This window comes from Dioscorea cayenensis, unplaced genomic scaffold, assembly GCF_009730915.1.
Source record: "Dioscorea cayenensis subsp. rotundata cultivar TDr96_F1 unplaced genomic scaffold, TDr96_F1_v2_PseudoChromosome.rev07_lg8_w22 25.fasta BLBR01001714.1, whole genome shotgun sequence".
NCBI classification, from domain to species: Eukaryota; Viridiplantae; Streptophyta; class Magnoliopsida; order Dioscoreales; family Dioscoreaceae; genus Dioscorea; species Dioscorea cayenensis.
Window position 1 is genome coordinate 18,123 of NW_024088105.1, and position 12,486 is coordinate 30,608.

At 36.8% G+C, this 12,486-nt stretch overlaps 1 protein-coding gene and 1 long non-coding RNA gene across 2 annotated transcripts; both read left to right on the plus strand.

Moving 5' to 3' along the window:
- The first annotated feature begins 312 nt into the window (after positions 1–312).
- Positions 313–5,566, plus strand: LOC120256902 (pentatricopeptide repeat-containing protein At3g18110, chloroplastic-like). Its single transcript, XM_039264571.1, is given in 9 exon segments — positions 313–508; positions 511–692; positions 694–2,271; positions 2,273–3,361; positions 3,363–3,823; positions 3,969–4,169; positions 4,336–4,426; positions 4,906–5,043; positions 5,045–5,566. Coding segments are annotated over 9 exon segments (4,335 nt in total). The 5' UTR covers positions 313–321; the 3' UTR covers positions 5,453–5,566.
- Positions 5,567–5,728: 162 nt separating this feature from the next.
- LOC120256904 lies at positions 5,729–9,421 on the plus strand. Its single transcript, XR_005535456.1, has 4 exons — positions 5,729–5,888; positions 6,952–7,133; positions 7,208–7,311; positions 8,998–9,421. It is a non-coding gene; the product is annotated as an uncharacterized LOC120256904 (long non-coding RNA).
- The last annotated feature ends 3,065 nt before the right edge of the window (positions 9,422–12,486 follow it).

Consider the following 12,486-nt stretch of genomic DNA (forward strand, 5'->3'; position numbering starts at 1 on the left):
TATCCAGTTTTATAAATTTTTTTATAAAATTATGATTTTTATTTTTTATTATAATTTAGTTATTTGAACATACATCGTTAATAGTCTATATTTAGATAATCAAATTATAACAAAAATTATAAAAAAAATAAATAAAAATAAACGGTAAAATTATAACTTTTTAAAACCGATGATTTATCTTTTTCTTTATGATATGCCTCGAGATATGTGCTATCTAAAATCGGCCGTTCATCTGCCTAGAGATAAGCACAGACCCTTCTAATTATATCTCTCTGCCTTCTTCCCTCCCTTTCACTCCCGCTCATGCTTCGTTCTATCACAATGCCATCAATCTCCTTCACCGCTTCTCCGATCACCGTCTTCTCCGCCGTTCCCCGCCGGCTCCACTCCGCCGGCTCCACCACCACCACCACCTCCGGCGAACCCTCACCAGACTTCATCTACAACCGTTCAATACCTTCCATCCGATGGCCCAACCTCAATCTCACCGACTATTCCCCTTCCTCTCCCCTCCCTCTCCCTCCCATCCCCCAATCGGATCCACCTCCAGACCCGAATCCGAATCAGATCCGAACCCGCTTCCCGCCGCCGAGCCACTTGACTCCAAACGCAGCCGAACCCGCGCCAAAAAGCTGAACAAGCTGGCTCTGAAGCGAGCCAAAGACTGGCGCCAGCGCGTCGAGCTCTTATCAGGGTCGGATCCTCGCCCTCAACCCATCCGAATTCGTCGCCGACATCCTCGACTCACGTGCCGTGCAGATGACCCCCACCGACCTCTGCTTCGTCGTCAAAACCGTCGGCCACGTCAACTGGCGCCGCTCTCTCGAGGTCTTCGAATGGCTCACCCTCCACCGCCGCCACTCCCCCGGCCCTCGCCTCCTCTCCACCATTCTCTCCGTCCTCGGCCGCGCTCGCCAAACCCTCATCGCCGAGGAACTCTTCGCTCGCTGCGCCGACCCGGAGTCCAACCCCTCCGCCGTCGCCGTCCAGGTTTATAATGCCATGATGGGCGTCTACGCCCGCGCCGCCCGTTTCAACGACGTCCAGAAGCTTCTTGAAGAGATGAAGTCCCGGAGCATCGCCCCTGATCTTGTGAGCTTCAACACTCTCATCAATGCCAAGGCGAAGGCCGGCCTTATGGTTCCTGGCTCTGCTCGTGAGCTTCTCCAGCAAGTCCGCAATGCTGGGCTTCGTCCCGATACCATCACTTTCAATACTCTTATTAGTGCTTGCTCGCATAGTTTGAGCTTCAGTGAGGCAGTGGAGGTCTTTGAGAGCATGGAGGCTTCGAAATGCCTGCCGGATTTGTGGACTTATAATGGTATGGTGTCTGTTTATGCTCGCTGTGGTATGGCAAGGGATGCCCGCAGGGTGTTTGATGAATTGGGTCAGAGAGGTTTTTCACCGGATGCTGTCACTTATAATGCTTTGTTATATGCATTTGCGAGAGATGGTGATGTTGAGGAGGTTGAGAGAGTTTGTGAGCAAATGGTGAATGCTGGATTCAAGAAGGATGAGATTACTTATAATACGATGATACATATGTATGGGAAAATGGGGATGTTGGATTTGGTTGTGGAGTTGTATCGAGAGATGAGAGAGGATGGATGTAGTCCTGATGCTGTGACATATACAGTGTTGATTGATTCGTTGGGGAAGGCTGATAAGGTGACGGAGGCGGAGAGGGTGATGGGGGAGATGGTGGAGGCTGGGGTGAGGCCGACACTGAGGGCATATAGTGCTTTGATTTGCGGGTATGCAAAGGCTGGCATGCGAGATGAGGCGGTTCGCACATTTGAGCTTATGAGGAAGTCAGGGATCAAGCCCGACAATTTAGCTTATTCGGTGATGGTGGATATTCTTTTGAGGTCTAACGATGTGAGGAAGGCAATGGTGTTGTATAGGGAGATGATGCGGGATGGGTTTAGGCCAGATAAGGGACTTTATGGTGTTATGCTTGGCGTTCTTGCGAAGGAGAGTAAAGATGAGGAGATTAGAGAGGTTGTTAGGGACATGGAGGAGTCTGGGTTCAGCTCGAAAGTGATTTTGTCAATTCTTGTAAAAGGGGAGTGCTTCTTTAAAGCTGCCGAAGTTTTGAAACGTGCTGTTGATGCAGGATTTGAGCCCGAAAGAGAGAATTTGTTTTCTATCATGAATGCATTCGTTTCATCAGGCAGGCATGCTGAGATGCATGATTTACTCAATTTTTTAAAGGAAAATGCGCCCAATTCACATACTTTGATAGCAGAAGCTACGATTTTCATGTTGTGCAAAGATCATCAAAGCAGAAGCTGCTATAGCAGAGTACAATAAGGTGAGGGTGTGCAACTTTGAATCCATTGGTGCTAGTTATAACATGTATGAAAGCTTGATCATCTGCTGTGAAGAGACTGAGTTCTTCCATGAAGCTTCTCAAATATTTTCAGACATGAAATTTCTTGGGCTGGAACCTTCTTGGAAGATTTATGAGAGTGTGATCAATATTTTCTGCAAGATGGGTTTTCCGGAAACATCACATCACTTGGTTAATCAGGCCGAAAGAGCTGGCATTGCAATCAATCTTTCTATTTATGTTAATTTGATAGAGACGTATGGCAGGCTAAAGATGTGGCAGAGAGCAGAAAGCATTGTTGAGGATCTCAGATTACGGTCACTAGTTGATAGGAAAATCTGGAATGCTCTGATAAATGCATACGCTGCAAATGGCCGCTATGAGCAGGCAAGGGCAATCTTCAATACCATGATGAAAGATGGTATTCAGCCTACCATTGATTCTGTTAATGGCCTCATGCAAGCATTGATTGTTGACGGGAGGCTAGATGAACTCTACGTTGTTGTTCAGGAGCTGCAAGATATGGACTTCAAAATTAGCAAAAGTACAGTTCTGATGATGCTGGATGCCTATGCAAGAGTCGGGAATATCTTTGAGGTGAAGAAGATCTACAATGGCATGAAGGCTGCAGGATATTTGCCCACAATGCATCTGTATAGGAGTATGCTTGCTTTGTTGTGCCGTGGAAAACGATTGAGAGATGTTGAACTGATGTTAGCTGAGATGGAAGGCATTGGTTTTAAGCCTGACCTTTCCATTTTCAACTCACTTCTCAAAATGTACACTGGAGTGGAAGATTTTAAGAAGACAGTGGAGACTTACAGGAAAATGCAAGAAGCAGGGTACAAACCTGATGAGGACACTTACAACACTCTTATAGTGATGTACAGCAGGGACAGGAGGCCTGAAGAAGGGTTTTCTCTTCTAAATGATATGAAGAAACAGGGTTTGGAGCCCAAGATGGATACATACAAAAGCTTATTAGCTGCATGTGCTAAGGAACAACTGTGGGAACAGGCTGAGGAACTCTTTTGAGAATATGAGATCAAAAGTTTGCATACAGGATCGGTTAATTTACCATATTATGATGAAGATATATAGAGACTCCGGAGACCATTCTAAAGCTGAGAATGTGCTTTCTCTGATGAAAGAAGCTGGTGTACAGCCATCACTTGCTACGATGCACCTGCTTATGGTTTCATATGGCTCAGGTGGGCATCCTCAGGAAGCAGAGAACATTCTCAATAACTTGAAAGCATCTGGGATGGAGCTCAGTACACTGCCTTTCAGTTCTGTTATTGATGCTTACCTGAAGAAGGGAGATTATAACATGGGAATTACAAAACTTCTGGAGATGAAGAGAGATGGTGTGGAGCCAGATCATAGAATCTGGACTTGTTTTATCAGGGCTGCAAGTAGATGTGAGCAAACTGATGATGCAATGTTGCTCCTAAATGCACTGCAGGAGAATGGTTTTGATATTCCGATCAGGTACAATAACTGCTCTGTTTTTCTCACTCTCACATAACATGGTGCATATTGAGGTTCTATTTTCATGTCATTCCCTACAGTGAGCGGAATATTGGGACCATTCAAGTTTGTTGTTTTCTTAGAACCTCTATTTCATGTTATGCAGGCTGCTGACAGAGAAAGCTGACTCACTGATTGTGGAGGTGGACCGGTTGCTTGAAGATTTGGGGCCTATGGAAGATAATGCTGCGTTTAACTTTGTCAATGCAGTTGAAGATCTACTGTGGGCATTTGAAAGACGAGCGACTGCATCATGGGTTTTGCAATTGGCTATCAAGAAAAGCATTTACCGCCACAATTTGTTCCGGTAATATCATAATACATGATGTCATATTCTTTTTGTTTATCTTTAATATATGCATATATAGTCATTACTCTCATTTTGCCACTGTAGCAGTTAGATGTCAAGTGCAGTCTCTCCTGTCTCTTCCGAGCTTTGGGGGTATGATCTAACAATTTTGTAAATGATGCAGGGTTGCTGAGAAAGATTGGGGAGCTGATTTCAGGAAACTCTCTGGCGGTGCCGCTCTTGTTGCTCTTACTTTATGGCTTGATCTCATGCAAGTCAGTGCTTCAAACATACTTTTCTAATGAACTTCGTGACTATATTGGCATCTTAAAGTTTGCTATAGTTAATGTTTTTTTGCATGATTGAGATAACTTTTGTGCTCTTTGAACTGTCTAGAAAGCATTTTTTGGGGGTTTTTTCATCATCAAATTAGCCTATAGAAGATCAAGTTTTTTTGTCTTTAATTTCAGATATATCACTATAGTTGTTTCGACATGGAGTTGGTTTCAAAAGTTTAACAAGCGCTACCATTCAATTGAAATCATTGGTTGTGTAAGACATAATTTTGCATTTCTATGCTCAATGATACCACCGAAAATATTATCTGCCTCTCCATGTTTGTCATGGGATGTGTCTCTTTAAATCTCACGCTATTGTTCATTCAAGATTTAAGATCATGGATTGCCACATTTATAACGTTCATTGTATTTCTGAGGGATATGGCATCTGATCACATTGTCTATATCTGTGTCAGGATGCATCACTGCAGGGGATTCCAGAGTCACCAAAGTCTGTTGTATTAATAACAGGGGGTGCAGAATACAACATGGTGTCTCTAAATAAAACACTGAAAGCCTATCTTTGGGAGATGGGATCACCGTTTCTGCCTTGCTAAAACTCGTGACGGGCTCCTTGTGGCAAAGGCTCACTCCCTTAGGATGTGGCTGAAGGACTCGTCCTTCTGTCTTGACCTAGAGTTGAAGGATGCAATATCTCTGCCTAAAACAAACTCAATGAAGCTCACAGATGGATATTTCATGAGAGCTAGTTTAGTTCAGGCTTTCAATGATATACATGAACAACTGGGGCAGTTGCGGCCAAAGAAGTTTGCACAGTTGGCTTTGTTGCCTAAAGAAACCAGGGACAAGGTTATGAAAACCCAATTAGAACGCAGCCGGGAAAAACTGGAAAAAATGAGGGAAAGGGGTCTTGTTAGAGCAAGGAAGCCGACAAAATTTCGCACAAGAAAATTTATGAGAAGACAACATAAGGCTCATGAGATGGCTACACAAGGTTCTTAAGAAATCAAGCATTTGAACTCTTCTATTCATCAAATTAGAAGGAAGGTCATGGAACTCACTGCCTAAATGATCATATCCTCTTTTCTTCCTCCAGAACACAAGTGCTTTGCCCTGTACAGGTGATTATGATTTTTTTTTTTGGTTTGTGCAATGTTTTATGTAGTCTTTTTTTCTTTTTCTTTGGCAAATGACTGATATTTTATCTGAATCTTGGTCCTTGGTTTTTATGTGGCTGATGATTCGTTGGTGCTATTTTTTGGCATGTTAGGTCCCTGGAAAAATGCATGTAACTGAAGGTTGCTAGCATTTCTTTCTTGTCTTCCCTCAAGGTGCTATTAGAGGTCTTTCGCAGACTTCTTTCGAAGTAATACTGTCTAAGAAGAAGCTTATGAAAAGCATGGAGCAACAATGTGATGCGGAAAACTTTATGCATGAGGTAATTAATCATTGTTCTTTTTTAAAATGAGCTGTGATACTGTGCTGGAAGAATTCAAATAATAGCAATCATTTTGGAGATGTTGGTTAAAAAAAAAGGATTATACATCTTGGTTATCTTGAGGAGATATGATATTCTAATTGAACTAGAATAGAGGACCAGAAAGTAAAGAAAGTTTAATTTTCACATTTGGTTTATTCACTATGTCTATCTCATTTCCTTTGGCTAATCAAATACCAGAAAATGATTTGAGCCTCTTTAATATCGTTGTGTTGCTCTGATTTTACTTTTTGTAATGTTAGTTTTATGAATTTGTGAAGATACTTATTTTTCATGTGGTTTAGTATCACATCTTGTTTGCCATTGAAGCTCATCATAGAGTCTAGAGTTCATGTCTCTTCATCACTTGTTTTGCTGTTACCTTGATAATAAACTCATTGAGTCTCTTATTAAACTTGATTTTCATGAGGGCATATTTGTTTTATGCAAGTATTTTTCTTTTCCTTGAAGTAAATGCATGCAAGACCTTCAGCCTCAACATTTATTCATCCTTAATAAAGAAAAGAAAGAAAAGACAGTCATTCAAAATACATAGAATCACCACACTAAAATCACTCATTATAGATTAAGGATTCAAAGTTCATCACAATACATTCAGAATACGAAATACAGGAAACACACTGATATGAGACAAGATGACAATCTCTTATTTTTAGCACAAGAACTAGTCGCTGCAAATAGCCTTAAGCTTTGTAGCAAACATCTCCATCACAAACATATATAGCCTTCCTTGCTAGTTTTTTCTTCGCCTTGCTCATTAGCTAGGCTGACCAAGGCATGGTTCTTCCAGCATCCTTTAATGCACACTTAGGGTGCAAATTGAAGTCGCATTGTTCACAGTAAAAGGACCATCCTTGTCCTCCATCCTTGCATCCATCACAATTGTATCGCCTACGGCGAGTCAATACTAGCTCGTGCGCTTCATGTAGAAGATGCTTCAGAGTCTTTAGCCACGATTTTGCCATCTCCTCTATTTCAGCTTCAAACTCCTTAATTTTCCCAGGAGTGAATGGGTAAGCTTCATGACCATGTTCTTCAACAAGCTCAACAGCATTTGAATTCAGAGTCTTCCCATCAGGATCAAGAACAACAAGCATCGGCAGTGTCTCGAGCTCAAAGTAGTGGGGTAAAATTTCCAAGGCCTTGTCCTTGAAGGGGATAGCAAGCCAAGGCATGCTCGCAAAGGTATGATTGAAAGTTGACTCCTCATCATCTAATGACACTAGCACAACCTCAAAATTCTCACCTTTTTGCTTCAGCTTTTCATACACCTTCACTAGCAATGGCGTGAACTCACTGCTACCAGGGAAAGAGCTTGCTGAGAAGTAGATACCTACAACTTTCCCCTCAAGCTCTGACACAGGTACCTAACATATATCCATCTCAATTGACATATATATTTTTAGAGGATGAATATTTTAGGGATGTACCTAGATTATCTTTTCTTATATATATATATATATGATCGGTCTAAGAATTCACCTTCTATCATTCAAAACTAATATCATCTCATATTACACACACACATCCTATCATTTGAAACTAAAGATCATATGAAGCTACACCCACACACAACCGGGCGCATGCACACATAAATGATCAGTCAAAGAATTTACCGTAGTTCCATCATTTGAAGCTTAGATTATCTCAAGTTACACACACACACACACATATATATATATATATATATGTAAAATGATTAGATAAGAGTTCACCTTAGTTCCGTCATAAGAAATCAAGAAATCACGAGAGTTAGAAGCAAGCACACTGCGAAGAGTTTGTGCTTGCTTAGCTGCAACCTCTTCCTCCTGGAATTGTTTGATCTTCTCTTGATAGAAAGGGTACGCCTCCGCGCCGTATTCTCTCACAACCTTCACCCCCTCCTCAGTAAGCACAACTCCACTCTCACTGAGGATAACCAAGTGTGGTATATCCCTCACCTTGAACAACTCATTTAAGCTATCCCTTGTCTTATCATTAGAGAATGGAATAGCAAGCCATGGCATGTTAGCAAAGTATCCATTGAATGCTTCTTCACAAACACAACCCCAAACTGCTTTCCCTGTGAAGATAGCTCACCATAAACCTCAATTAGCTTTGGAGTAAACCTCCTACAAGGTCCACACCATGAAGCAGAGAAGTATAAAGCCACAATCTTTCCTTTGAGATCACTAGTCTTTAACCTGCAATTAATTTTGAGGATTAACTCATAGTTTCAATCCACCAGTACAAAATCAAAGATCCAATTAGAGTAAATAATAATAATAATAATCTTTCCTACTAAACTAAAGCCCTAAGAGGCCTTGGTTCAGGGAACATTACCGTCTACCATATTTGGATTGGCGGCGGTGGTAATATTGATAGTAATATGTGATTACCAATTTTATAATATTATCAAGTAATTTTATTATCTCATTATCATTAAAACAGATTATGTTGGGTTACCATGTAGGCGGTAAATTGATTTTTTATTTTTGAACAAATATGCTTTTTGTTTAAAAAATAATAATTTTAATAGACTGCATATTTACTCATTGGATAAAAAAATTTAATTAATTTTGGATGATGTTATTTTTTTGGGAATATTTTTCAACTTTAAATTTTTTATTATTATAATTAATTTTTTATGTAAAAATTTCATTTTATCTTAGCTTTCAATTTAGTCAAAATCTTAGATATAAACATATTTTGGGAAAATTATGTAAAAATTAATTTTTGATGTTATAATTTAATTATTTTTTTATCTCAATTTTTTTTACTTTAAATTTAAATTTATTTAAAATTATATATATTGGTATTTTGAGAAATTTAGAACATTATTAAGTTGATTAATATATAATATGAGTTTTCCACCCAACATGATTATTGGCATATAGCATTTTCAATCTCATTATCATAGTAATCTCATTGCGTTGTGATACTACGAACCAATCACCTCCTAAACGAAATCTCCTGAAAATATTGAAATTTTCATTCAAATGAAGTTAGTTTTCACTTGGAAAAACTTAATACACAACAACAAATATTGAACTCGAGAATTTATTAACAGATAAAAAGTGAAAAGATCGGAACCTGATCCCCATTGTGGCGGATGAGGAAGTCTCTGGACTTGCCGGAGAGGATCGAGACGAGATCATGGCTTTCCGACGCCGTTGAACGTCGTTTCAACACCCACCATTGAAGAAGAAAGAGGGATTCAGTGATGCTTCTTTTTGGCTTTCAGGTATTCTATTTATACTGTGATTTCTCAGACCAAGCTAATAAATTAATAAAATAAGATAAAATAAAATAAAATAAAAAGTTTATGTTGACGTGGACTTGAAATATTAAAAGACTAGAATAAGATCAATAGCATGCAACTATCAAGGGAAGAACTTCACACGTGAGGTCTTTTTAGTTTTTACTATCAGGGATTAGATTAGGTTCTATTTTTAATCTATTTTTTATTTTATTATGTATCAGTTGTTTTTTGTTTTTAGCCTTTTCCTTGTTATGTTTAAACCTTTTGTAGTTTTATTTTTTTTATCTTTTCTCAATAAATAGCTGCTTTCAAAATTTTGGATTTTTTTTTTTAAAATAATATGGAAAACCAAAGAATATAATTGGCAGGTAAACCATCTTTATCAATCCAAATTAAAAAAAAATAGAAAATTTAATATCCTAAAAAAGTCCCTCTGATTTTACTTAAAATAAAAAGAAGAAAAAGGGCTAATTTTTAGGATATTTTTATTTTTATTTTTTTGAAGTTTGTTTGAGTGAATGTGAATGTGATAAGGCTGTTTGTGTAAAACGGGTTGGATGGTCATATGTATATGATTATTATATGTACTATAATTCAAAATGGTGATAATGATTAATGAGGATGATGTAAAAAAAAAGAAAGATGGAGAAAGAGAAGGAAATAACAAGAATAAAATATTATAATCCGAAAAGATGATGATGATGGATGATAATAGAAAATATATATATATATATATGGAGAAAAAGAAGGAAATAACAAAAATAAAACATTATAATCTAAAATAATGAATGATGATGATGTTGATCATACAAAAGATATATATGGAGAAAAAGAAGGAAATAACAAGAATAAAATATTCTAATTGAAAATGATAATGATGATGATAGAAAAATATATATATGGAGAAAAAAAAAGGAAATGACAAAATTTTAAAATATTGTAATTCAAAATAATGATGATGTTGATGATGGGAAAAAAAATAATGATATTTAGACTGAATTGATAGGTCGAATTGGCAGTCCAAATGATCAATGTTAATATTCACATAACTCTTTTTTTTTTTAATACCAATTTGACTTAAATAGTATTACTCTAGATGTATATGTAAGTCTATGTAATTTTCTCCCTAAAGAAAAAAGACGTAATGTATTATGAGTTATGAGGAGATTTTAATATAAATATAGTTTATTTTAATTCTTTATTTCTAATATAAATTAGGTATATTATTCTCTATTCACTGTAACATGCATGAGTCATAATTTATAATTAATATCTACACTTAAAAATTTAAGTTGCCGGCCGTATGTATATATATATATAGATATAAGTATTTATAATTTTAGAGGGTTATACATGTTATTTTACCATTAAATTAATTAATATCATTTTATTTCAGATCACATTTTTATTATAAAACATGCAAATTTTATTTAGAATCCATGATATATAATATGGCATAACAACCAAATGGCATGAACTCATGCTTAAGCATTGGAAACCAATAAATAACAACTTAGAGATTTGTAATTACATAAGGTATTGGATTTTCTAATTTAAATATTAAATGATTTACAAACAAAAAGGAAATGTTGAGATTTGTGAGATACTAGAGAAAACTAAAGCTTATTTCAACATGATTTTATTTTTCAGGACTATAGTTTTTAAAGAATTGTGTGATAAATAATTAAAAATAAAAATAAAAATAAAGGTTTTTATTCCATATGTTTTATCTAAACTTTGAAGAAGTGGACAAAGTTAATCCTAGGGCCTAGCTAGTGTGAGAAGATAATGACTAGTCATATATAATTGTATAGCTTCCTCAAGTACTCTTTTGAGTAGATTATGTGATAGGGATTATAAAATAAAAAAATTTCAACTAATTTGTTTTAAAAAATTAAATTGATATGTAAAATCTCAGCATCTGGAGGATATAACCAATGTTTTCAGACCCAGACCGGATCGGGCAGTCGGATCGGGTAAACCAGGATCCGGCATTAAAACCGGTCCGGTTCAATATATAAAACCGGATTTTGATAAAACCGGGGTTGAACCGGCAACCCGGACAATCGAACCGATGACCCGGTGACCCAGCCGGGTCATCTACAAGGGTTTGCACCAATTTTTTTTTTTAATTCTTATTTTATTTTTATAATATATTAATGTTTAGGGTTATAATGTAAAATTATAAAACTAAGGAAGGGAGAGACCAAGGGAATATTTTTATTTTGATTTTTTTTATGAATTTTTTAGTTGTGTATTTCCTTGTGAATATTTTTATGCTTCTCAATTAATTTTATATTAGTTTATTATTATGTTATTGGGTGTATTTTACATTTTTAATGTGGTGTACTTCAATATTTATTTATATAAAATACTCGCTTAAATTTTTAAAAATCATGTTTTTATTTTTTTTATTTTTTATTCTTCAATATTTAATTTTTTTAATTATATATAACTAAAAATTATATTATTTTTAATAAAAATTATTGACCCCAGTTCAACCTCGGTTCAACCAGGTTGAACCCCTCGACCCCTGACCCCTACCTTTCTCCGGGTCGATGGCTGGTCCGGGTCTGAAAATCTTGGATATAACATATTACCAATTGTGGCATTTGTTTTTTTGTCACACAGTAGAAAAATCTGTTAACCATCTCTTATTGACTGCTCACAAACTTCTCAAATGCAGAGTGGAGCCACTATAATTTGGCCACTTGACAATATTTTTAAGAATTATTTTTCTTTGAAATTAAGGAAAATTTAAATATTTATAATTAATATAGATTTTAACTTAAGAACGAGACAACATCAAAAAAGATATAGGAAGCTTGGCATGAGAAAGCATGTACTTGACCCTCTCTTCATTTGTTCTGTTCATTCTCTTAGCCATACCATTGAGCTGAGGTGTCTTGGTTAAAGTCTCCTCAAACCTTATTCCATGGAGTCTACAATAGTTCTCAAATGACCCTCTGTATTCATCACCATTATCTGCTCTTACTATCTTCAACTTAAACTGTTTTTATGTCTCCCTTTCAACTTTGACATGGAAATCCCTGAGACATCAAGCACTTGATCTCTGGTCTTCAAAACAATTGCCCATACCTTACTTGAATGATCATTAATGAAGGTCACAAAATAGTGTCCACCCCCTAAAGTTTTGTCTGCATAGAACAAACATCAGTATGAACCAAATCAAGAATATTTGATTTTCTGGATGGGGTGTGAATGAAATGCCACTCTATGTGTTTTTCATGTTAAGCAATCAACACATGTTTTAAGATATGCTCCTTTCATGCTTGG